At 42.7% G+C, this 27,908-nt stretch overlaps 1 protein-coding gene across 1 annotated transcript in view; it reads left to right on the top strand.

Annotated features, from left to right (window-relative positions):
* Positions 1-2,954: 2,954 nt before the first annotated feature.
* The window catches only part of LOC311134065 (voltage-dependent calcium channel subunit alpha-2/delta-3-like), a gene marked incomplete at both ends in the record, with an annotated part of 85,383 nt that continues 60,429 nt past the window's right edge, over positions 2,955-27,908 (top strand). Inside the window, 10 exons of the mRNA XM_084167661.1 lie at positions 2,955-3,079; positions 4,249-4,330; positions 11,712-11,828; positions 14,324-14,383; positions 20,207-20,369; positions 21,717-21,848; positions 22,674-22,734; positions 23,330-23,480; positions 23,968-24,042; positions 24,266-24,355. Coding sequence (XP_084023787.1) covers positions 2,955-3,079; positions 4,249-4,330; positions 11,712-11,828; positions 14,324-14,383; positions 20,207-20,369; positions 21,717-21,848; positions 22,674-22,734; positions 23,330-23,480; positions 23,968-24,042; positions 24,266-24,355 — 1,056 coding nt within the window. The remainder of the gene's footprint in view (positions 3,080-4,248; positions 4,331-11,711; positions 11,829-14,323; positions 14,384-20,206; positions 20,370-21,716; positions 21,849-22,673; positions 22,735-23,329; positions 23,481-23,967; positions 24,043-24,265; positions 24,356-27,908) is intronic.

Genomic DNA, 27,908 nt, shown 5'->3' with positions numbered 1-27,908 from the left:
GTCCTTCTTCTTCCTCCAAACACGGCGAGTGGAGTTTAGACCAAAAAGCTATATTTTTGTCTCAATAGACCACATGACCTTCTCCCATTCCTCCTCTGGATCATCCAGATGGTCATTGGCAAACTTCAGACGGGCGTGGACATGCGCTGGCTTGAGCAGGGGGACCTTGCGTGCGCTGCAGGATTTTAATCCATGACGGCGTGGTGTGTTACTAATGGTTTTCTTTGAGACTGTGGTCCCAGCTCTCTTCAGGTCATTGACCAGGTCCTGCCATGTAGTTCTGGGCTGATCCCTCACCTTCCTCATGATCATTGATGCCCCACGAGGTGAGATCTTGCATGGAGCCCCAGACCGAGGGTGATTGACCGTCATCATGAACTTCTTCCATTTTCTAATAATTGCGCCAACAGTTGTTGCCTTCTCACCAAGCTGCTTGCCTATTGTCCTGTAGCCCATCCCAGCCTTGTACAGGTCTACAATTTTATCCCTGATGTCCTTACACAGCTCTCTGGTCTTGGCCATTGTGGAGAGGTTGGAGTCTGTTTGATTGAGTGTGTGGACAGGTGTCTTTTATACAGGTAACGTGTTCAAACAGGTGCAGTTAATACAGGTAATGAGTGGAGAACAGGAGGGCTACTTAAAGAAAAACTAACAGGTCTGTGAGAGCCGGAATTCTTACTGGTTGGTAGGTGATCAAATACTTATGTCATGCAATAAAATGCAAATGAATTACTTAAAAATCATACAATGTGATTTTCTGGATTTTTGTTTTAGATTCCGTCTCTCACAGTTGAAGTGTACCTATGATAAAAATTACAGACCTCTACATGCTTTGTAAGTAGGAAAACCTGCAAAATCGGCAGTGTATCAAATACTTGTTCTCCCCACTGTATTCTTCCATATTATCGGCTAGCCTACTCCCAACATTAACTCTAACATGCATTTAGTCTTGCTGACTCAAACGATTTGCAATGGCAATTCATGTATGCACTGCAGTAGCCTAGTTCATGGCGTTGTGGCTATAGTCTACCCATCAAATAAAACATGCACTAAACGCTGAGTCTCTTTGGTAATCTGTAAGTAATCAAAAGGTATGCAAATGCCGTATGTTGTTTTTCCGGTGTCTAGCCCGGTTTGCAGCATGGAGAAGATCATTTTCGCCCTGTTCGACCAAAGGTAATAATTTGAACAGAAAAAAGTTATTATCCTATCGACCTACTGGTTTCATAGGCTGGCAGAGCTAACAACAGACCGGCGCGCACAAGGGTACTTTACAACAATTCATTTAGTTTTTTCTATTCTTCTGTCACTCATCTCTAGCAACATCAATAAATTGAACTGGTTGTTCCCATATAGAGTACTGATTTCAAATCACTAGCTTGTACTGCATGATGGCATGCTAAATTACACACAGAACAGTTCTGTGCATATTCATTTTGCATGCCATTCTGTTGGCTGGTTTCGTGAAAACTAGCCAACAGGGTGCACTACCCAAGTGTAGTAATGATTAATTGTGCCAGAGTCATTCTTACCAGAGACACATTTCCAGTCATTCAGCCGGTATCTTCTTGTCTTTAACTACACAATAGTCATCATAATTTGGCCTCTGTATGGTGCCACCCCTGCCATGGAACTTTTATGAACTTCCGTTTGTACCACCGCATGGTAATGCAACGCACGAGTTGAAAATATTGAACACATGAGGTACACAGAACGCACCGCAGCCTAGTGCGGGATCCCAAACGTAGCGTTGCGGACTGCTCCATTGACAATGAATGACTTCCGCCGGAACGGAGAGTTTTACACATCTTGTGGAGGTGAAGCTTTACGTCTTGATTACACCGATAATAGTACGCAACATCATCTGGATATGTGTGCAACAAAAGTTCAACATTCACCTTCTGCTACCATTTCTGTCAAGCCGTCTTCGCATACAGTTTGACACATACGTTCGATAAATCCAATGTATGCACCACACAGAACGCACTGCAACTGCCTCTACAACGCAATGCTGCAAGGCAAACGCAGCGTTCCATTGGAAATGAATGTACTTCTGGTGTACCAAAATGCAATGACATTGTCGGTGTGATCGAGGCGTTAGACTACCAATGGCTTAGAATGACAAACGTTGATCTTTGATTAGCATAATAAACGCTTAATCAGTCATGTCGATTTAATGTCAGCTGTGCATATTGCATTGGTCTATCGTTTCATCCACCACCGACTTGAAAGACAACGAGCAGGCCAGACGGTGCAATCTGCCTCAAACAACAAAGCATCGTTCATCTGGAAGTCTGTAGGAAGAAAAGGCAATATAGGTATAGCACAAACTCTCATGCTGACTTTTGGAATGTCCGCTCCATAGTGAAAGTTTCGCATTTTACATTTCCACCTTTTCACGCTCTTTCTGGGGTTCTCACAACGTGATGTAGGATACCCCACACAAACATTCTGGTGCTCTTCGCTCCCTCTCTCTGGCACCCTGCTTCAGGCTCTTTGCTCTACCGGCAACTCATTATCCCTCCTCAGTGTTCCTTCCCTGTGAAAGCAGCTGAGGTGGGGGGTTTTTTTATTTGGGGCAAAAGGCTGAGATCCGCAAATCTCGGGTAAATCCCCAGAAGAGAATATAGCAATTTCCTTTTCAGACGATAACAGCAATTGCAATGTTATCACACATGGATGCCTGACGTTAGTGTCTCTCTCTCTCTCTCTCTGTTTGCCCTCTGGCGGTGAGGGGTTTGTGCCTATGTTCATAGGTCAACGCTCTCTTTCAGCACGCGGGTCCCTTCAGGAGTGACAACTGGCCCCTTGAATGCGGAACTGGCGCGAGATAGGCACCGAGAAATATGTGCTGCCGGTAACAGGGGCTGCTGCTTTTCGCGCTGAGTGCGTTTTCGGGACTAGAGAGGGACTAGCCATTGTACCAGGATCCATTTTCGGGAAGGCTCGTGAAGATGCTGTGGAATTGGAGGATCCTCTTTTCGCACGTGTGCTGCGCCAGTTTCCTTCTCTTCTGGATTATACTGGGCACGGCGGTGGTGGACGTGATGGGGTCCCAGCAAGGGATTCCTCTCTCAGTGTGAGTGGAGGGTGTCATATCTTAACTTTTTAGTTACTCGTTACACCACCTATTGTTGAGTTTTTCAGTTAGATTTCCTGAAGTGTGTAAGCAGTAGACTTGTTATAGTAAAAATTATAAACAAGCAAAAAACATCAGCATGTCATAACAATGTAACAACAACTGCATAATAATAATAATAATAATATAATAATAATAAATAATATGCCATTTAGCAGACGCTTTTATCCAAAGCGACTTACAGTCATGTGTGCATACATTTTTGTGTATGGGTGGTCCCGGGGATCGAACCCACTACCCTGGCGTTACAAGCGCCGTGCTCTACCAGCTGAGCTACTACTACTACTAATAATAATAATAATAATAATAATTCGTTTTTATTATTTATTTATTGCTGTTGGTGTCTAATAAATAATTACAAAAATAGACTTCTTTACCCTAACCCTAAGTTTATTGCTATAGATGGATCATATCTGGCATAATAATAGTGTAAGATCAACAAATGAATAATATATCAATGACATTTACACACTATTTAAATGTACAGATGTCTTTATTTAAACAGATTGTTGTCCTTCTTTTAATCAAGATGTCCTAAATAACTACTATACAAAACATTACAATAAAACCATGTTCATTTGTCGATGTTAACCCAGAGTGCTGTACTTTGGTCTGCATAGAGACACCACAGTCTACAATGTACAGTTTAAGGCTTTAGGCAACAGCTTGTATCGACTTTAGCCACATAAACCATCCATTTATAACACATCATAAACACCAAATAAACATTAATAAACAGCTACATTGAATGATATTACTTATCTACAATGTAGGTCTAGCGTATTTGACATATTGTTAATGGACGCAAATTCAACACACTTCAAAACAATGTATTTCTTATATGAGGGTCTTGTGGTTTTTTAAGAACAGGTGTATCTTCAAGAAAATAGTTTATACTTACACCAGCCATATAACACACAGACAACTTCTAGATATCAATGGATCTATGATTTCATGGTTAGAGAATTGTTTAGACATGTCTGGTGCAATTTTTATTTTCTCATTATCTGTACTGTACATTATTGAAATGTGTGTGTAATGTCACATAATCTCTTGTGTTCACCTGAACTGATATAATAACAATATAGAAATGTTCTGTTGGTTTCCAGGGTGAAGTTATGGGCCTCAGCGTTTGGTGGAGAAATTAAATCAATTTCTGCAAAATACTCTGGATCCCAGCTGCTGCAGAAGGTATCTCTTTATTTTCTTTCCTCAATCTTAATCTCATTCCTGTACACACACACACACACACACACACACACACACACACACACACACACTGTACGCTGTAATGCTGCATTTTCATCTAATGGCTGCTGACACATTTCTGTGTCCCAGCTGAATACTGATGTGTTGTGTCAGAAAGGACTCAGGTGTGTGGATCAGAGGCCCATCTCTCTCTCTCTCTCTCTCTCTCTCTGTGTGTGTGTGTGTATGTGTGTGTGTGTGTGTGTGTGTGTGTGTGTGTGTGTGTGTGTGTGTGTGTGTGTGTGTACTGGACACATCCCATTAACCACAGCACTGTTTCTTCTCTCATCTCATCTCCAGTGCACCCTCTGAAGTAAAGAGTTTCAACCCCAGGATATAAATGCGACAAGGAGACAAATTGAATAAGAGTGTGTTGAGTGGGATGGGCTGGGATGCGTTGGAGGCAATAGGTGGGGTGCAGAGAGAGAGGGGGGAGAAGAGAGAGAGAGAGAAAGAGAGATGGGTTTTCAGAAAAAAGCCCCTAAGTGAAAGTAAATGACCACTTGGTGGCAGACGTGTGCTCTCCAGTGTGTACAGAGGTTATGGTTTGTACACTACAGCACCTGTCATCCAAGTGGAAGCAATTTACTGAACTGTCTGTTGGATAGGGTTACAGAATTATGCTATCTTTCCCAAAATTCCCAGGTTTTCCAGAAATCCCAGTTGGAAGATTCCCAGAATCAGAAGGGAATAAGCAGAAAATCGTGAATCCTCCAGCCAGGATTTCTGGAATCTTGCAAACCTAATGCTGAACCCATATCTCTGGCTGGAGTACTGTAAAAGTACAGAGTTATCTTGGCAATATGGCCATGTTTATGGGCATTTTGAAGTTTAATGACTATTTGTACTGTAGTGTACTCACTGGGCACTAATGTGCATACTTTATGGGAAAGTCTGAGTTACGGAGACGGAAAAAAATAAACATTTGGCCCTATGTGCTTACACCTGAATGTAGACAGTCATTTTATTCCAACTGATTTTATGCTCAATTTCAATTGAGCTTGAATTAAACACTGCATTTTTTCTTTTTTTTTCTTTTTATATTATTCCAGACATGCAGCAGTTTGAAATTAGTTTAATTGAAAACCAGAGATAGTCGATGACCACAGATAGAGGAAAACATGGGTCATATTCATTAGTGCACACCGTAATAAACTGTAGCAAAATGTTTTGCAACGAAAAACATTTTGCAATGAAAATGAGAGTTTTATATTTGGACAAGTTCAGGTAGTCCCTCCCTGTTTCAGTCCGTTTTCTTCCGTTTGGTTTCTAGTGAATACGACCCTGATCTGTTACATTCATACAGTGCATACTGTACTGTATGTAAGTGGTGTGATTGAGTGTGAACTCAGTGGTGATGAGGAGATAAATATCCCCATCCAGCTCCATTCATCAGCCTCTCACTGTGTGATAAGGAGGAGCTTAGCTCATCACCAGGCTGCTGCTGCAATACTCTAACATCCAACACTGTAGCAGTGTGTGTGTGTGTGTGTGTGTGTGTGTGTGTGTGTGTGTGTGTGTGTGCGTATGTAAGCACTTTCCTCATGTTCCCGTTCACAGAAGCATGACTGGTGTACAATATCTTTCATCCAATGAGCAGGCCTCTCCCACTCTGAGTGGCCAGTGTGGCGAGGTGGCGAGAGGGAGGCACGGCTGGATGGTTTTAGGGCTGATCATTAAGGATGATCATTAGGTGCTTTATTATGGGGAATTAGTAGATTTCCACACAGAGCTGAGCTGCTGTATGGGCAACAGAACAGGAGTACGAATACAGACAGGAGGTTGTGTGTGTGTGTGTGTGTGTGTGTGTGTGTGTGTGTGTGTGTGTGTGTGTGTCCTCCTTAGGCTTATGTTCGGTCAGGCCTCATCTACACATCAGTCATTACCTTAATCAATAATCCTAATCAGTTCTGTTGATGGATGGGGTTTAACCAATCCCTGATGACTGGGGAGGGCTGAGGAGGGGGGTGAGGAGGAGGGGAGGACAGGTGTGAAATGAACTGTTCCGCGCCACTGCCGGCCCACACTCTTCCTTTCCCTGGGTAATTTGTCGCCTCGTGCTGGAATTTGTGTATGTATGTGTGTGTTCTGCTCATGCATTCTCATTTCGATGCTAAACCCACCACTGGTGTGCATGGCCAAAGAGCTCTATTTTCATGTCATCTGATCAAAGCACCAGTTCCAATCCAAGTGTCTATGCCATTTAGCAAACTCCAGGTGTTTACATTTGTTGGATGACATGAAAATAGAGCTCTTTGACCACGCACACCAGTGGTGGGTTTCACGTCAAAATGAGAATGCATAAGCAGAAAATAACCTTGTACCTACTGTAAAATATGGTGGTGGATCTTTGATGTTATGGGGCTATTTTGCTTCCACTGGTCCTGGGGCCCTTGTTAAGGGCAACGGCATCATGAACTTTACCCAGTGGCCAAAAACATGGTTGCCTCTGGCAGGAGGCTGAAACTTGGCTGAAAGTGGATCTTCCATCAAGACAATAACCCCAAGCACACATCAAAATCCACAAATAAATGGTTAATTCGCCACAAAATCAACATTTTGCAATGGCCATTCTCAGTCTCCGGACTTGAAACCCATTGAAAACCTGTGGCTTGAATTGAAGAAGGCAGTCCATAAACACAGACAAAGGATATTGAGGATCTGGAAGGATTCTGTATGGAGGAATGGTCTAAGATCCCTCCCATTGTGTTCTCCAACTCATAAAACATTTTAGAAAAAGGCTCAGTACCGTTAAGATAGCCAGCAGAATATTGCAGAGTTCCCCGTCATCCGTACTCCTGTTCTGTTGTTCCTGTAGTCTAAGCGGCTAGAGCCTTCACAAATCAAAGCAAGTTTTATTTGTCACATGCTTCGTAAACAACAGGTGTAGACAAACAGTGAAATGCTTACTTACAGGCCCTTCCCAACAATACAGATAGAAAAATAAAAAAATAATAACTAGAGGAATAAATACACAATGAGTAACAATAACTCTGCTATATACACGGGCTACCAGTACCAAGTCGATGTACAGGGGTACGAGGTAATTGAGGTAGATATGTACATATAGGTAGGGATAAAGTGATTAGGCAACAGGATAGACAATAAACAGTAACAGCAGCGCAACTGATGAGTCAAAATAGTGCAAAAAGGTCTTACGGCTTGGGGGTAGAAGCTGTTCAGGGTCCTGTTGGTTCCAGACATGGTGCATCGGTACCACTTGCCGTGTGGTAGCAGAGAGAACAGTCTATGACTTGGGTGGCTGGAGTCTTTGACAATTTTTAGGGCCTTCCTTTAACCCCGCCTGGTATAGAGGTTCTGTATGGCAGGGAGCTCAGCCCCAGTGATGTACTGGGCCGTATGCACTACCCTCTGTAGCGCCTTTGCAGTCAGATGCCAAGCAGTTGCCATACCAAGCGGTGATGCAGCCAGTCAAGATGCTCTTAATCGTGCAGCTGTATAACTTTTTGAGGATCTGAGGGCCCATGCCAAATCTTTTCAGCCTCCTGAGTGGGAAAAGGCGCTGTCGAGCCCTCTTCACAAATGTGTTGGTGTGTGTTGACCATGATAGTTTATAGGTGATGTGGACACAGAGGAACTTGAAGCTCTCGACCTTGCGCCACTACAGCCCTGTCGATGAGGATGGGGGCATGCTCTGCCCTTCATTTCCTGTCGTCCACAATCAGCTCCTTTGTCTTGCTCACGTTGAGGGAGAGGTTGTTGTCCTGGCACCACACTGCCAAGTCTCTGACCTTCTCCCTGTAGGCTGTCTCATCGTTGTCGGTGATCAGGCCTAACACCGTTGTGTCCTCTTAATGATGGTGGTGGAGTCGTGCGTGGCCACACAGTCGTGGGTGAATAGGGAGTACAGAAAGGGACTAAGCATGCACCCCTGAGGGGCCCCCATGTTGTGTGTCAGCATGGCGGATGTGTTGTTGCCTACCCTCACCACCTGGGGGCAGCCAGTCAGGAAGTCCAGGATCCAGTTGCAGAGGGAGGTGTTTAATCCCAGGGTCCTTAGCTTAGTGACGAGCTTGGAGGGCACTATGGTGTTCAACGCTGAGCAGTATTCAATCAACAGCATTCTCACGTAGGTGTTCCTTTTGTCCAGGTGGGAAAGGGCAGTGTGGAATGCAATAGAGATTGCGTCATCTGTGGATCCGTTGGGGCGGTATGCGAATTGGAGTGGGTCCAGGGTGTCCAGGATGATGGGGTTGATGTGGGCCATGACCAGCCTTTCAAAGAATTTCATGGCTACAGATGTGAGTGCTACGGGGCGGTAGTCATTTAGACAGGGTGGGTTTCACTATGTAATCCGTAATAGTTTGCAAGCCCTGCCACATCAGACGAGTGTCAGAGCCGGTGTAGTAGGATTCAATCTTGGACCTGTATTGACGCTTTGCCTGTTTGATGGTTCGCCGGAGGGCATAGCAGGATTTCTTATAAGCAACCGGATTAGGGTCCCGCTCCTTGAAAGCGGCAGCTCTAGCCTTTATCCCAGTTCGGATGTTGCCTGTAATCCATGGCTTCTGGTTTGGATATGTACGTACAGTCACTATGGGGATATGGTAAACTCCGCAATGCCATCGGATGAATCCCGGAACATATTCCAGTCTGTGCTAGTGAAACAGTCTTTTAACTTAGCATCCGCTTCATCAGACCACTTCCATATTGAGTGTGTCACTCGTACGTCCTGTTTGAGTTTTTGCTTGTAAGCAGCAATCAGGAGGATAGAGTTATGGTCAGATTTGTCAAATGGAGGGTGATGGAGAGCTTTGTATGCCTCTCTGTATGTGGAGCAGAGGTGATTTAGAGTTGTTTTGCCTCTAGTTGCACAGTAGAAATGAGGGAAAACGGATTTCAGTTTTCCTGCATTAAAGTCACCGGCCACTAGGAGCGCCATCTCTGGGTGAGCATTTTCTTGTTTTCTTAAGGCCCTATACAACTTGTTGAGTGCTGTCTTAGGGCCAGCATCGGTTTGTGGTGGTAAAAAGACAGCTATGAAAAATATAGATTAAAACTCTCTTGGTAAATAGTATGGTCTACAGCTTATCATGAGGCATTCTAACTCAGGCGAGCAGAACTTTAGGACTTCCTTAATATTAGAGATCGCGCACCAGCTGTTGTTAACAAAGAGACACACACCCCCTCTCCTGAGCTTCCCTGATGCTGCCGTTCTGTCCTGCCGATGTATAGAAAAACCAGCTAGATTTATATTTACCATGTCCTTGTTCAGCTATGACTCGGAGAAACATAAGATATTACAGTTCTTCAGATCACGTTGATAGGATAGTCTCGAATGGAGCTCATCCAATTTATTCTCCAGTGATTGCACGTTCACCAATAGAACGGAGGGTAGAGGCGATTTATCCACTCTCTGAGTAGTCTCGTCAGGTATCCCGCAGCGCCGTCTCCTCCTTCTTCGGGTTTCGGGGATTTGGGCCTGGTCCAGGATAATCAATGTCTTTCACCTCTGACTTATTGAAGTAGAAGTCCTCGTCCAAATCAAGGTTAGTGATAGCTGTTCTGATGTCCAGAAGCTCTTTTCAGTCATAGGAAATGATGGCGGAAACATTATGTACAAAAAAAAGTTAAGAATAGCGCAAACAAATACACAAAATAGCACATTCCCTCCAGGGCCATTCTCTCACACAGGAGGGTGACAGCTGCCAGTGATCATAGCAATGAAATAAACAAAGATTATTGACATGCAAAAAAAAAGGGCTTTAACACCATATGTATGCATAAAAATGTATTTACATGCAACAGAAATGATTAAACCAAAAATGGATTAGAAAACAAATATTTTTAATTGTTAAACGTGACTCTGGGCAAGTTAGCTGGTCCTGCTGTTGGACGTACGTGCTGAAGTATCACCACGCAGGCCACGTTTTCAACTGTGACTGGTCAACAACTACAGCACCGCTTGAAAATAGAGCAGAATTATATTTTCTACGCCTCGGTTTAGCGGCTTTCACTGGCACGAACACCGCCGACCCCTCCATCTGGATAGAAGTTCTCCCCCCACCTAGGCTTCATTACAAATTAATGGGCCACCCATGTCGCATGCTGTCTGTTGGTGCCTTTATCTTCAAGGTGAGGTATTGAAAAGTATTGACAACAGGGGTGTCAATAATTTCTTACCCCTACCTTTTTCAGAAAAACTATTATTACTTGTTAAACCAAATCTCTCTCTAAGCAATTGTATTAGTATAAAATAATATAATTTCCCTATTTTTTTAGCAAACAATATCGCTCAGTATTTGAGTACTTTTTTTTAGACAGTCATTTTTGCTCAGCTTTATCAGGGGGTCAATAATTGCGGGCCCCAGTGTGTGTGTGTGTGTGTGTGTGTGTGTGTGTGTGTGTGCGTGCGTGCATGTGCGCATGTGTGTGTGTGAGGGACATGAGAGACATGCAGATTATACTCTGATTATTATTTTGTGTGACTGTGTGTGTTGTAATTTTTTTAAATGTCATGTTCTATTCTCTTTGTGTGTTCTGTTGGGCTTTGTTCTGTCCATGCAGGTGCAGTGTATCCTGCAGACTCAGCATTATGTGAAGTGTAGTTCATTATCCAGAAGCGCCCAAGCCTGACACGTTATTATCTTTCTCCCGTGCTTTGACTGCATTTCAATTACCCTCCAACCGTGCGTGGCCTTCACTTCCAGGCCCGCCCCCAGCCCACCCAGCAGCCAATCAGAGCCAGAGCCACAGCTTGTCAGCCAAGATAAAGCCTATCAATCATTCAATGAAACAGGATACATCTTATCAGCCAATCATCTGAGGCTTGTCAGCCCTTCTCAGAGACATGGGAGGGCGTGTTACACTGGACTCTCTGCTGGTTCCAGAGGTGCAGGGATATGAGAGCTGATGGATTTTTCTTCATCGGATGTGAAGTGTGTGTGTGTGTGTGTGGAATAAACAGATAGCACAAAGGTTCACCTTCTCTGTTACTAAAACAAAGGGCTCATTGGCTTAACCCACCTAATAAAAGCCCATTGACATGAGATGTATATTCGAAATGTTCTTGTGATCCTCTGTGACACACACACACTCTGAACCGTTTTATCGCACACACTCACTCTGGACCGTTGTACCTACTGTTTACACCCTGTATCATGTGCACCAATAGACTTTGATTTGCTTTGATTTATGATTTGTTTTTAATTGTAACATGTTCACATTCTATTGACATTTTTATCAGTGAAATGTATGATATAGTCTACAAGCCTCTCAGTGTTTATAATATTAGTATGTCAACTTTTCACAAACACCAGCTGTATTAGAGAGTTAAAACATATATTTTCTCTTTCATTTACAGAAATATAAAGAATTGGAAAAGTCTGTCCGAGTGGAAGAAATTGATGGCATGAAAGTGGTCAAAAATCTATCGAAGAAGATGGAGGAGATGTTCCGGATGAAAAAGGAGGCCATTCGGGTACATATATCGTCGTATCTTTCCTTTTATCTGCCCTTCATCAGGCTATGTTTTCTGGAAGTAGGCCTAATTTAGACTACTGAGAAGACGAGACTTTAAAGCAATTCAGAAAAATATCAAACGTTCTGTTATTTCACAGCCTCAACTGTAGACATGCACAGCAAGCAGGTTTAGAAAATATATAGATTTAGGCTATCTAAAAATGATCAACAAAATATCAAGATGTATTATTATTATTATTATTATTATTATTATTATTATTATCACATTTAGGAGCATCATTGGCAATTTCATTAGGCCTATCCATGACCATGAAGCTCTTAAAACCAATTGTAAGCTGGTAGCCATATATTTCAACGGTCAGAAATATATTTTTCGTTTTTCTTCCTCAAGCTTTCTGCTTGGTGGGCATTTATATTCATAACACAGGTTTAAATTCAAAGTTTGTCATGGATGACAATTACACTAGTGTCGCATTTTATCCAGCGGTGGTATGCTATTTACTACAATCCCTCTACTGTGAAGGCATTCTCATGAGACAGATATAGCCGTTGGACATTTATATTGGGCCGGAGAGGAGAGGTGCAAGTAGCCTATTTTAATAGTTAAGCTGGTGTGAGATGATAGCGTTTATCTCGCGCTGCCAGATCTCACTGCGCTGTACCGTATTACCTGCATGGTTGTAATTCTACAGTGTGGGACCATTGCTTTTATCATTCTCTATTTATTAGGCAGTATTTCAATGTGTATTATTACAGTGCTGTAAATTGGAAAAATGGTTTCTGTGTAAACAAATTACAATTATTTGAAAGCACTACATTGCCTAGGCCTATTTCGTCGGATGCAAATGATAAAAAATCGCATTCGTTGACTTCTTTTTTTATGGCTTAGCCTAAATAAAATAACTGATATCTCTCAATTGGCAACAATCAAATTGTCAAATCCAATTAACGAAATTCCGATGGTCACCAATTGACAGGCTATAGGCTACCAGTGCCGTGGCGTAGGCCTACTGGAATTAAAATGAATATAAAACAATAACATTGTAGCCTAATTCGTACTTATGATATTGATCTAGTCCTTCTGAGCCTTGAATATCTGTTTTGAAATTCCCTTTCGTTAATAATACTTATTTGATATGGTTTGAAATATCTCCCTAGCAAATGTTGGCTTCTTGTGATTTGTCCCCCCCACCCCGCCCCTCCAAAAAGGCCTAGAGAAAAATCTGTTTAAATGTAGCACCTTGAGGTTTTCTCCTTATTTCAATAGCCTATGTCTGTATTGTTAACGACACCATCTAAGACTGAAACGCCAAAGGTATGAAAATAAATTAAGTTTAACTGTCACACAAGAGTTTGCGTCATGCAATAGCCTACTGCTGTTTTCTGTTTGCATTGCAGCTATTTTTTGACGTGCTCGACAGTTATTAATTACCATTTCCAGAATGGCGATGACGACTGTAGTAGCCTAGGTGTTAAGGCGGCATTTCTTCCAAAACACGCAGGCAAGCACATTTCAAGGAGGGGAATATTGTATAGAGGTTATTGCGTGTCGTGGGTTACGGTTCTACACTGGCCTATGCCAATCAATCATCTCACTCACTGCACGCACATATTTCTGTGGGTGGCCTTGCTAGGCAGAAATATAGGCCTATGTGATGGGACATTTTTAAGCACAGAAAACTATATGTTTTAATGTAGGCCTAGTGGTATGATTTTCATGTTGTTTTCAGAGGTAAGAGCATCCTTTGTTTGAGGCAGGTAATTGATTGCACACAGGCAGGTAATTGATAGCACTAAGCACTGTGCTCAGCCTATCATTTGAAGTGGATTAGAAGAATGACCTGAGCATTACTAAATAACATCAAATAATTTAACAGTTGCTGTATAACTGTATTATTATTCGTTTTGGGAAATATCATTTAAGTGTGGAAACATTGATTGAATACTGCAAGATGTCGAAGGTCCTTGACTAGCAATTCTGTCCATCCCAGCTACCATTTACACTACATGGCTTGGGCTGTTCCATGGCCAGAGCACCAGGAGTAGAGCAAGCTCATGTCTCTGTGCTCCAAACAGCCATGCAGGTAGGCAGGCAGGGCCATTCCTCAGCCCTCATCTCTCTGGTCCTCTGTTACTGCAGATTGACTGCCTCCCTGCAGCAGCCTAGCTGGGAGTATGGGAGCCACTGAGATACTTTGATATTGTGTCAGGTCTCAAATAACTCTTGATCATGGGTGATGGGTTGGAGTTGAGCTGTCCTTCCCCCTCCCTATCCCCCCCCCCCTCCCACACCCATCTACCCCCCCCTCCCCCCTCCCACACCCATCTACCCCCCCTGCCCCTCACACACCCCTACCCGCTCCCCTCCCCTCTCCCACACCCATCTACCCCCTCCCACACCCATCTATCCCCCCTCCCCCCTCCCCCCTCCCCCCTCCCCCCTCCCCCCTCCCACACCCATCTACCCCCTCCCCCCTATCTCTCCCCCTTCAGAGGCTGGTGGAGGCAGCAGAGGAGGCACATCTACAGCACGAGGAGAACCCGGAGCTACAGGTGAGAGGTGCGGGCAAGGGAGGGGGGGTCAAGAAAAGGTGACGTGTAGAAGACAGAGAGACGGTAAGTAACATAACATGTAGAAGAGAAAGTGAGAGATATAAAAGAAGGGGTAGTCTGACAAGGTGGTAGAAGGGGTAGTCTGACAAGGTGATAGAAGGGGTAGTCTGACAAGGTGATAGAAGGGGTAGTCTGACAAGGTGATAGAAGGGGTAGTCTGATAAGGTGATAGAAGGGGTAGTCTATGACTAGGTGATAGAAGGGGTAGTCTGACAAGGTGATTGAAGGGGTAGTCTATGACAAGGTGATTGAAGGGGTAGTCTGACAAGGTGATAGTAGGGGTAGTGTATGACAAAGTGATTGAAGGGGTAGTCTGACAAGGTGATAGAAGGGGTAGTCTGACAAGGTGATAGAAGGGGTAGTCTGACAAGGTGATAGAAGGGGTAGTCTGACAAGGTGATAGAAGGGGTAGTCTGACAAGGTGATAGAAGGGGTAGTCTATGACTAGGTGATAGAAGGGGTAGTCTATGACAAGGTGATAGATGGGGTTACGGACAGTATAGTGGCTGTTGGCATTGGCAGTGTCCTTCATGTTAATACCCTGTCACAGTGATGATACATTATGCCTCTTTAATAAGAAACGCTGCAGAGAACGCCAGACCATACTGCGGCTGGTAACTCACACTGATTGTTTTAAAGCGTAATCATCATTCACAAGTAGCCTGTGAACCTGACACTGTTGAAGAGGGAGTGGCTTCAATTTCAGTAAACTGCCATTGGAAAGAACAGGATCCAAGTGTAAGTTCAGCACCACGGTCAGCGCCCACTGACAAACCACACTGGAATCCGATGATATTACAATGCACTTATACCATTATATAACTGCACCATTAACAATAATGGGGTACTTTTTATTTTCCTGAATGAAATCTCGCACTCAAGGAACGCTGATTTTATCTTCTAACACGTCACAAAGCATAGTGATATAAATAGTACACTGATATGAAAAGTAATGCAACACAGCAAAATGATTGGATGTCATGCTACAACAATCAGCTGTTTCTTTGGTTTATTTCAACTTCATACATGAAATATTCATAAATTAATCCATCCTCATACTTTATGAAATATAAGAGAATATAATATTCCCATTGTGTGTGCTGCAGTACGTGTTCAGGTGTGGTTCCCATGCCTGTGTGTTTTACAACCCAACCCAGCGCACGGCCATTGTGCTCAGTCTTTAAAGGACATTACACAGCTATTATTGCTGGATTCTTTTTCCTTTTCCTTGGTGCAGTGAGCCTCCTCTTCCTATGCGGTGGGATTGCAGTAATTCTGTCACACTGAGAATGTACAGGACCCTCTCCCCTCCCTCCCTCCCTCCCCTCCCTCCTTCCTTCCTTCCTTCCTTCCTTCCTTCTCACTCTCTCTCTCTCTCTTTCCCTCTCTCTCTCTCTCTCTCTCTCTCTCTCTCTCTCTCTCTCTCTCTCTCTCTCTCTCTCTCTCTCTCTCTCTCTCTCTCTCTCTCTCTCTCTCTCTCTCTCTCTCTCTCTCTCTGTCTCTCTCTCTCTCTCTCCCTTTCACGTTCTCCCTCTTTCCAGTAGACAAAGATAAATGGAACTCTTATGCACAGTGCATTGTTCCACTTTTCTTCCTGAAGATTGGAAACTCACTCGGGCAACAACACACTTTAAAATAATGTTACCACACTTCCCAGTTAATAGCTGCATTTACATCATATGAATACATTGTGATCACCCCATGGTTTGCAGGTTTCTCTGGTGATTATATGAACACATTGGGAGAAGGTGGCGAAGGTCATTATTACCATTATAGGACAGAATTTCGGTTATTATTGTATTGTTTTATGATTTAAGAACATATTGTCATTGAGCGAAGGGTTTCCTGTTTTTTGGGAGTGTCATATTTAGATCTACTGTAAGCTACACATTTACAGTATAGGCCTACACGTTTACACTATAGGCTACACATGCATAATAAGCTTTATAACTCATTTTCATAGTTTTGAAGGCTATTACTGTGACTGTTAGATATTTTAGTGCATACTTAACAGGGTTACTATTTTAGAGAATAATGATTTACTATTATTTTAAATGGTGACCAAATTCATCACTTTTTTATCGCTATACAGTAGCCTAAGCCGAATAATGTGCATCGATTCCTTACATGGTAATGTAAAACATAATATTTCGTTCTTTCCTTTAGGCTCTATTCAAACTAGTTATTTTACAGTGAACTTGCTCAAACTTCATGCCCACATTTTCATTGTAAAATCCTAAAGCCTATCCTTTATTGTAAAAATGTAGGGTAGGCCTACCCCGCAGCCCCCCGTCTCTCTAGAAAACTGTTGTTTAAAGATTTTCAGAATTGCTCATCTTTAATTAAACAATTCTACACCATACCAGATTTTTTTTTTTCGATGCTCAATGTTGTCACTATGACGTGTAAAAGGAGACTCTCATATAGGCTATGCTTATCAGAAAAAGTAGCCAGACTTTTAAATAGTAAACTACTCTGCTGCTTACAAAACACGTTTCTCTTCTTTAACATTACATCTTAAATTGCGGAGACCCATCAATCATACAATAAACTACAATACGAAAGTGAAAATACATCATTATTTGAGCATATTTTGCCGGATCTGTTTTCGATAGCATATGAGCGGATACAGAGAGACCTTGCGGTATACCATGCTGTCACACACATCACCTGCACGCCCTTGAACCCTGGCTGTATAGCCTAACACGGGTCAATGTAAAACACAGCACCGTCTTAAAATGAGACAGAGACGAGATAAGAGAGAACCCGCCGTATCACGTCGAAGTCTTGGCCCGGGAAATGGTGCGTGAAAAATGCATGGTGTCAAAACGGCAAACTGTTATTAAATGATGCGTCACAGAGTTTGATGTTATAAAATTATCTGATATCCGCAGGTAGAACTCTGAAGTAGCCTAATTTTCGTCATTTTGAATTTCCACTCGATAAAGTGTGTTTAGTTTTATGTGGGTTTCAACATAAAAAATCCCTAAAGAGAATCAAAATAAAGTTAAAAATAATATTAGAACATGTGCCTGTATAAGTAGCCTAAATACTTGTACTAATCTACAGTAGCTCTCAACAGCTGTCTGTTCCTTCTTTTTTTACCACCAGTATTTGTTCAACTTTTGAGTGAAGTCTGTTACTAAAAATAATAATAATATGCCATTTAGCAGACGCTTTTATCAAAAGCGACTTACAGTCATGCGTGCATACATTTTTGTGTATGGGTGGTCCCGGGGATTGAACCCACTACCTTGGCGTTACAAGCGCCGTGCTCTACCAGCTGAGCTACAGAGGACCACGTTACTATGTCAGAGTAGTCTCAGTGATGTCTACAATAAATAATTATGTCTGCCTGAAGGTCAGTCTGAGGATCAAAGGGTCAGTATGGATAAATTGGGCTGGACTACTCTGTCATAGGTGTTACATTGACCTCCAAAGAGGTCCAATAAGACCCACTGCAGTAAAACCTGAGCTCAGTCAGCCTGGGTTTAAACCAGTTATACCCATTTCACACTACTGAGACAAGCCAAGCCATGCCATGCCAAACTGTACTCTTCCTGGCCTGGTTATGCATCCATCTCATAATTGCTGCATGGAACCGTGCTGGAAAGGACATTGTGAAAAATTCAGGGTTGCACAATAATGTGTAAAGGGTATTAGACCCACCAGTAACTACCTGTACAGCCAGCCCTGGAACGGTAGGCCCCATCTCGTTGCAGTAGTGGTGTACAGTAACCTACAGTAAGAGCCAATGGAGCGTCTCGGCCGTGGAGCCGCAGTGTCCCCTGTCTGGCCTGGCCCTGCTCTACACTACAGTAATAACCCTGCTGATGGTTAACGGGCCTCTCTCTCTACAGTCCTATCACTTCTGCTGAGCATGCACATTTCTCCCCTCCTCCCCTCCTCGGCCCGTCAGAGGGGCGCCCAGGCATGGTATGAGCTGTCAGGCCCTGCTTTATGGTGATGCCCGTGTGGCCTCCCCCAAGTACGCCACAGAGTCCATCACACCCCCCTCCTCCTTTCCCTCCCTCCCTGCCTCTCCCCCCCTCCCTGCCTCTCCCCAAGCCCTTCACTGGCAAATGGGGCCAGTTAGTCCAGAGCTGGGATGCTTAGAAATAATGAGAGAGTCTCTCCTCTAAGCGGGTCCAGGGTTCAGCACTGTGAAGAACAGGCCAATCACAAAGCAAAGTTACACTTCAGAGAAGTCTGATTGTTCTCTTAATTAACCCCATCGTCCAGACAGAGAGCTGAGCAGCACAGCTCACCACCACTGCTAGACTGCTGCACTATAACCTCCACTTCATTTTAAACCTATCAGAAAAGTGTTTAGCTTGACTCTAGTTACTGTATAAATATGCAGTCTAAGTGCAGTTCTAATGTATTTTGACCTCATTACTAAGGATATCCCTTTATGTAACACTTTGTGTTTTTCTCATCACGGTCTGGTTCGTCAAGACAAATACAATACCACTTGATAGCTACGAGGCTATTGAAACTGATGGTGGAAATGGATGTTAACTCTGTTGTTTTCCGCATCAGTATGAGTACTTCAATGCAGTGCTGATCTGATTGTTGAGTTGGATTTGAACTATATACAGTATCTGCACTGTGTCTATTCCTCCTCAATATGAGTACTTCAACGCAGTGCTGATTAACAATGTGGATGTTAACTCTGTTAACTCTATGTGTACCGTGTCTGTTCCTCAGTATGAGTACTTCAACGCAGTGCTGATTAACAATGTGGATGTTAACTCTGTTAACTCTATATGTACCGTGTCTGTTCCTCAGTATGAGTACTTCAACGCAGTGCTGATTAACAATGTGGATGTTAACTCTGTTAACTCTATGTGTACCGTGTCTGTTCCTCAGTATGAGTACTTCAACGCAGTGCTGATTAACAATGTGGATGTTAACTCTGTTAACTCTATGTGTACCGTGTCTGTTCCTCAGTATGAGTACATCAACGCAGTGCTGATTAACAATGTGGATGTTAACTCTGTTAACTCTATATGTACCGTGTCTGTTCCTCAGTATGAGTACTTCAACGCAGTGCTGATTAACAATGTGGATGTTAACTCTGTTAACTCTATGTGTACCGTGTCTGTTCCTCAGTATGAGTACATCAACGCAGTGCTCATTAACAATGTGGATGTTAACTCTGTTAACTCTATGTGTACTGTGTCTGTTCCTCAGTATGAGTACTTCAACGCCGTTCTGATTAACAATGTGGATGTTAACTCTGTTAACTCTATGTGTACCGTGTCTGTTCCTCAGTATGAGTACTTCAACGCAGTGCTGATTAACAATGTGGATGTTAACTCTGTTAACTCTATGTGTACCGTGTCTGTTCCTCAGTATGAGTACTTAAACGCAGTGCTGATTAACAATGTGGACGTTAACTCTGTTAACTCTATGTGTACCGTGTCTGTTCTTCAGTATGAGTACTTCAACGCAGTGCTGATTAACAATGTGGATGTTAACTCTGTTAACTCTATGTGTACCGTGTCTGTTCCTCAGTATGAGTACTTCAACGCGGTGCTGATTAACAATGTGGATGTTAACTCTGTTAACTCTATGTGTACCGTGTCTGTTCCTCAGTATGAGTACTTCAACGCAGTGCTGATTAACAATGTGGATGTTAACTCTGTTAACTCTATGTGTACCGTGTCTGTTCCTCAGTATGAGTACTTCAACGCGGTGCTGATTAACAATGTGGATGTTAACTCTGTTAACTCTATGTGTACCGTGTCTGTTCCTCAGTATGAGTACTTCAACGCGGTGCTGATCAACGAGGTGGATGAGGAGGGCAACAACGTGGAGCTGGGAGGAGAGTTTGTCCTGGAACCCAACGAACACTTCAACAACCTGTCAGTCAACCTCAGCCTCAGTGTGGTGCAGGTGCCCACCAACATGTATAACAAAGGTAGGGACAATATAGTGCATAATAGTTGAAGTGGGTGTATGTGTGTGCAAATATGGATATGGAAAAGTAGGAGCGCCCCCAAATGAGGTGTCATAAGAGTTCATGCCGGCAACTAAATTGCCCTTCGGGGACAATAAAAATATATTGAAATGTGTGAGAAGCAGATTTGGGGTACATTTCTTGTCAATTTCCAATTTTAAAAAGTGAAACGCGCCATCTATTATGCAGTGGTGGAAAAGTATTCAATTGTCATACTTAAGTAAAAGTAAAGAGACCTTAATAGAAAATGACTCAAGTAAAAGTGAAAGTCACCCAGTAAAATACGACTTGAGTAAAAGTCTAAAAGTATTTGGTTCTAAATATACTTAACTATCAAAAGTAAATGTAATTGCTCAAATATACTTAAGTAGCAAAAGTAAAAGTAAAAGTATAAATCATTTCAAATTCCTTATATTAAGCAAATCAGATGGCACCATTTTCTTGTTTTGAAAATGTACGGATAGCCAGGGGCACACTCCAACACTCAGACGTAATTTACAAAATAAGTATTTGCGTTTAGTGAGTCCGCCAGATCAGGGGCAGTAGGGATGACCACGTGTTCTCTTTATAAGTGTGTGAATAGAGGATGGGGGTAAGGGGGGGTAGAGGGTGGGGGTAGTGGGTGGGGGTAGAGGGTGGGGGTGGAAAGCGGGGGTAGAGGGTGGGGGTTGAGGGCGGAAGAGGGTGGGGGTAGAGAAGGGATCCATAATGGCCCAAAGATAGAGAGAGCAGTCACACTACAGGCCTTTCAAAGACAATGGAGTGAATTGTCTTTGAAAGGGGGATTGTCTCTGCACAATGGGAGGCTATCTGAGAGCCTCCGCCTGTTTGTGTGTGTGTGTGTGTGTGCGTGTGTGCGCGTGTGCGTGTGTGTGTGGAGGCCATGCAGCAGAAGGATGGGAGGACATTATTTAGTCACACTGATTGTTCCTCCACCAGGGGTCAATAAAGGGCAAAGGTCAACGGTCCAGCACTCCTGTGTTCAGTGTTAATGGAGATGATGACCATTATTACCTATTAATACACTCTTGGAAAAAAAGTTGTTATCTAGAACCTTAAAGGGTTCTTCTGCTGTCCCCATAGGGGAATCATTTGAAGAACCATTTTTAATTGCAGGTAGAACCCTTTTGGGTTCCATGTAGAACCCTCTGTAGAATGGGTTCTACCTGGAACCAAAAAGGGTTTTCCTATCTCTCTCTCTCTCTCTCTCTCTCTCTCTCTCTCTCTCTCTCTCTCTCTCTCTCTCTCTCTCTCTCTCTCTCTCTCTCTCTCTCTCTCTCTCTCTCTCTCTCTATCTCTCTCTCTCAGATCCTGCCATAGTGAATGGGGTGTATTGGTCAGAGGCCTTGAATAAAGTGTTTGTGGATAACTTTGAAAAAGATCCGTCCCTGATATGGCAGTACTTTGGAAGTGCCAAGGGCTTCTTTAGGCAGTATCCCGGTGAGTTGTGTGTGCATGCATGTGTCTTACTCTGTGCGTATGTGAGAGTGGGGGAGGGGCAGGAAGCAGGAAGCAGTCACTGTACGAAATGGGGGGAAATGAAATGGAATCACTCAAAGGGTGATTTTGCTAATGTTGTAATTTTACAGACCATCATAGAGGATGCATATGACAAATTAATCAGAATGTGAGCTGCCACTGTGAGTCCAGCTCCTGCAGCAGCACACTGCAAGACAGTCCAGAGCTAAGGCAGAGCTATGGGATAATTACAGCACCATCAGAAAGTGACTGTCAGACAGCGACCGTCAGACAGTGACCATTAGACAGTGACCAACAGACAGTGACCGTCAGACAGTGACCATCAGACAGTGACCGTGCTGACTGCAGTACTATAACTAACTATAACACCACAGATACATGTATGGGAAATTAGAGGTGATACAGAAAGTGTTAATTCATATATAAAGCCCTTCATCAAATTCCCTTCTCATTGCAGTCATATCATTTAAAGTCATCAAAGTGCCCTGCCTGACTGTGTGTGGATAATGTTGTGCATTAGTTTCTATGAGTCTAGTGTATTGTTAACGTATAGGACATATAGCGTAGCACTGTGCCCTTCACGGATGTGACATCATTAGACTCCACTCTCCTTTCAATTTCTATTGAGATACACATAGCAATGAAAGACAGACCTGCGGATTGAACCCCCATTTCTAGAGGCTTGTATAGTCTGTAGTTGGCTCCGGAACGTCCTTCCACTCTGTATGACTGTGTGACGTAATGCTCTGTGTATCTAGCTAAGTGTCTCTCTCCTCATGGTTCCAGGGGTCAAATGGCATCCAGACGAACACGGGGTCATTGCCTTCGACTGCAGGAACAGGAAATGGTATGCTTTTTCACAATAGGTCAGCGTTAGCCAATAAGGAAACAGCTTTTTTTCTTGCTGTGTAACCTACAATAACATGCATTACTTGTTTGTGCAGCGTACATTATGGCAAAATCTTGATCCCTGTCAAGTATTTTGTTCATGTGTTGTGTGTTGCTTTAGCTCTGCATTGATTCCAGTCAGTGTTTTCTGCATTGAGGTCCTAGGTTGGGCAACATGTTTTGTGTTGTTATGCCACACTCTATATACCCTCATTTAATGAATAGATAGATAGATAGATAGATAGATAGATAGATTAGATAGATAGATAGATAGATAGATAGATAGATAGATAGATAGATAGATAGATAGATAGATAGATAGATAGATAGATAGATAGATAGATAGATAGATAGATAGATAGATAGATAGATAGATAGATAGATAGATAGATAGATAGATAGATAGATAGATAGATAGATAGATAGATAGATAGATAGATAGATAGATAGATAGATAGATAGATAGATAGATAGATAGATAGATAGATAGATAGAACTGACTTTCTGGTTAGTGTGTGTATACTTGTGTTGTTGTGTCATCCCTCCATGGTCAGGTACATCCAGGCAGCAACGTCTCCTAAAGACGTGGTGATTCTAGTGGACGTGAGTGGCAGTATGAAGGGCCTGAGACTGACCATCGCCAGACAGACTGTCTCCTCTATACTGGACACACTGGGAGATGACGATTTCTTCAACATCATCGCTGTCAGTCTGATTGAACTGATCTGTGTGTGTGTGTGTGTGTGTGCTGGAGTGGGGTTGTGTGTGAGGGGGGTCTGCTTAATGTATTGCCCTTAGCGTTTTTAGCTTCTCAGTTTATCTGAGTTTATATGGTGTTTCTGCTGCTAGTTTTTAGCTTCTCTGTTTATCTGAGTTTATATGGTGTTTCTGCTGCTAGTTTTTAGCTTCTCTGTTTATCTGAGTTTATATGGTGTTTCTGCTGCTAGTTTTTAGCTTCTCTGTTTATCTGAGTTTATATGGTGTTTCTGCTGCTAGTTTTTAGCTTCTCTGTTTATCTGAGTTTATATGGTGTTTCTGCTGCTAGTTTTTCTATACCGTGTTTATGATTATTCTACCTCATATCTAAAACCATATCTAGAAAATGAATAGGTATGTCTAGAATTTGTGTGTGTCTGTGCTCTTAATGTAATATTCCACTCATATCTAACCCTCTCCATATGTATGTTCACAGTACAATCAAGAGATTCACTATGTGGAGACTTGTCTGAATGGTACACTGGTACGGGCGGACAGGAATAATAAAGCTGTAAGTTAGTTCCCCTCTCTCTCTCTCTCTCTCTCTCTCTCTCTCTCTCTCTCTCACACACACACACACACACGCACACGCACACGCACACGCACACGCACACACACACACACACACACATATATACACACACAGAATTGTAGGTAGATCATATCAGAGGGAATTTGTTTGATTATTACTCAAATCATACTGTATGTTTACCTCTTTCCTTGTTATCTGTTAGCATTTTAGAGAACATCTGGACAAGCTGTTTGCCAAAGGGATTGGTCTGCTGGGTGATGCTCTTACCGAAGCATTCACCATTCTAAATGATGTAAGTTCAGCCTCGGACTTTAACCCTGTATTAATTAATTAATTAATTCATTCATTCATTCATTCATTTGTTTATTCATTCAACACAGATATTGCACAAACAAATATACAGTAGTTAGATGTTACATGTACTGTGTCTGTGTATCCATATCATGAACATCACACATAATGTAATATTCACCTCAACAAATGTCTCAAATGTAGAACTTTAAACAAAAATTGGTTTTCAAATGTGTCTCAGACTTTGGTTTTATTCCAGAATTACTTTTTACTTGATTGAACAACAAATACGTAAACACACTTGGGTCCACGCCAGAGAAGTTAGAGTAGAAAGGCAATTAGTTCAGGCACAGTAGTTTTCACTTCCCAACCTAATTGAGTGATTTAAATGGAGCAGCATCAGTACACTCCATTAAGGTGTAACTACTTATTCTCAAGCTCTGAGTACAGCGCGTCTCTTCCCTGTCTACTGTTCAAAACGCTTCGCCGCAATCCCTGGTATCCCCATTCCACCCTGCAAACACAGGCACATCTATTCTGAAGGGTGATTAATGATTGTAATTAACAGTACTGATTAATAAGGAGGATGATCGGAACACAAAGCCGGTGGAGATAAGACCGGGAGCCTCCCCTTTTATCTCTCTTTTTTCAGGCTAGCAGTCTGTCGCACTGCTCCACACCGTACCGGGCCCCGGGAGCACGGCTTCAACGTCTGCATTTGTCTGATTAATTAAATTTAGTGCAATTAATATGGTAATCAGGCGGCCAATAGGCTCAGTGTGAAATACATTGCTATTCTAGGCTACCACCTTGGTGAATGGACGGATGGATTCTAACTGGGCTGGGCCCATTTTATTCTCTATACTATCCCATAACTTACTACATTTGCACACACTGTATATAGATTTTCTATTGTGTTATTGGCTGTACGTTTTGTTTATTCCATATGTAACTCTGTGTTGTTGTTGTTTTTATCGCACTGCTTTTCTTTATCTTGGCCAGGTCGCAGTTGTAAATGAGAACTTGTTCTCAACTGGCTTACCTGGTTAAATAAAGGTGAAATAAAAAAATAAAAAAATTAGCAGAGCAGATCGAAGGTAGAAAGCAATTGATTAGCTCTGGAGTGATGTATCAAGACTAGGGTTGCCTAGAGGTGTTTGTGTGTTTCTCTGCTAGAAGCAGCACTGTGGTCTGATCACAAACACACCTTGACAATAATACTGATCATCACCATGTTCCCATAATCTCCACATTTGTCAAAACTCATATCCTACCATGGTATCATGTATTCTACCCTGAATCTGTTCTAAACATTATGGTCAACATTATGGTCTATCTGGGTGGTATATCTTTATTTTTCTGTGTAGTTCACCGTGGTGGACAGGCTTTGAATGCTGTTAGTTTGATCCAATACTGCCTTATTTACAGTTCTCTGCCTCCGACAAACCTGCCTAGCTCTAAAACTGCTCTTAGCATTGAAATAATTTGCACCATATTCTGTGTTTGTATTGGTCTCTTTGACATATCTATGTGACATGACTCCTGAGTGGCGCAGTGGTCTAAGGCACTGCATCGCAGTGCTAGCTGTGCCACTAGAGATCCTGGTTCGAATCCAGGCTCTGTCGTAGCCGGCCGCGACCGGGAGACTCATGGGGCGGCGCACAATTGGCCCAGGGTAGGGGAGGGAATGGCCGGCAGGGATGTAGCTCAGTTGGTAGAGCATGGCGTTTGCAATGCCAGGGTTGTGGGTTTGATTCCCATGGGTGCCAGTATAAAAAAATAATAATAATAATAAATAAAAAAATTGTATGCACTCACTAACTGTAAGTTGCTCTGGATAAGAGCATCTGCTAAATGACTAAAATGTAAATGTATCTACAGTAACTCTTTACCCTGGCTTTAGGGGATGCTCTAAGCAAGGTCAACTAATCCGCAGTGTGTGTGGAGACCACTGTGCATGTGTGAGTGATGTGTGTGTGTCAAGAGAGACAGTCCGTGTGGTATTGTAATCCTGTTTGTGTGCGTATGTCTGTCTCCACACACACACTCTTGCAACGCTGCTGCCGGTGTGTTTTGGGAGCCATGCTCAGCTCAGCAGCTTTTAGATGGTGATAATGGCGCTCACTCCACAAAGCTCTATTTCTCCAGATTGCCTCTGTCACAGGTCAATAAGCCAGTTAATTACCACAATGCATCTTCTGCCATCAGATTAATGTGGGCTGCACTTCCCAGTTTATTTACAAAGAGATTATCTGTGTTTTAGTCCCTGACGGGACACCAGTATCGGACATCATCAGACATCAGCAGTGAAAACAGTCAATACAGGCACGGCCAAAGGCAGAGGTGACAGGAAGCAGAGTCTCAAAGCAGACCTGGGTTCAAATACTATTTGAAATCTTTAGCATTTGCTTTAGCCTGCCTGGAGTGCCAAATGGGCAAGGGTTTGTACTTCTTATGACTATTATATTGCTTACATTGTGTCAGGCAAGCGCAATCAAGCCCAGGATTTCAAATAATTTCCAATAGTATTTGAACCCAGGTCTGTCTCAGAGTTAGCCCAGGCCTCAGAGACAGAGATGGGGTAGGATTAGAGGAGAGATGAACATGCCCCATGGATAAATGTTGCTCCTTTTTGGAGATAGTCAGCTGGCTGTCGTGAAGACAGTGTAGTCCAAGGCCACCCACCAAAAAAAGCTTCTGAAAAGGCATTCCGTGACCCAGGAAACAAAACAAATTTGCAAATTTCAACATCTTAATAGATAATTTTATGAATATAAACACTGTGTCGTTCAAAACTTGTAAAAGTTGCACATTAATTAAATATTATAAATCAAAGGTACGATTTCGAAATCATAGCGCATTTTGGATAATTTCTCCTCGCAACATTATGAGGTTGCCATGTTACATCTTGGTTACAATTTTTACACACGTTACGTTGTCCATGCTTGCAGAAAGAAACGTATGTACCGGACCGGAGGAATCCCAAAATAATATGAGATAAGAAGCTGTTGAAACTGATTTTTCTCAGATGGCAGAACAGTGCTTTATTTAGCTGTCGGGACCTTGCTTGTTTTGAGAGCCGTGTTAGCTAGCAAATGTTATGCTGTCTTTAGTTATGCTAGTAGGCAAGAGTAATGATGGCCCTTCTAGGCTATATAGAACCATGGTGGAGTCAGTGCCTTCAAAAAGACGCCATTACTATTTCTCTCTATACAGCTGCCAAAAATGTCTTAACCACTCTACATGGTTAAAACATATTTTCTCATTTCGGGGGTTAATCTGGATCAGTGAAGGTAACGTGTTGCTTGAGCTGATGCAAGGACGAACACTGAACACACAAATAGTTCTGTGTGCCAGTGTGCAACAAAAGTAACCAAGGTGAACAACGTCGGAACGTTGCTAGGGAAATTACCCAAGATGCTCTGTGATTTCTAAGCTAAATGTCATGACTTTGATTAAAGAAAAATTAATTATGTGCAACTTCTACAAGTTTGAATGTCACACCATATTCATGTTCATAACATTATCTACATAGTGTTGCTGAAATTTTGCAG

This window comes from Coregonus lavaretus, assembly GCF_964263955.1.
Source record: "Coregonus lavaretus genome assembly, chromosome: 8".
In the NCBI taxonomy this organism is placed as follows: domain Eukaryota; kingdom Metazoa; phylum Chordata; class Actinopteri; order Salmoniformes; family Salmonidae; genus Coregonus; species Coregonus lavaretus.
This window is presented reverse-complemented; position numbering and strand designations above follow the sequence as displayed.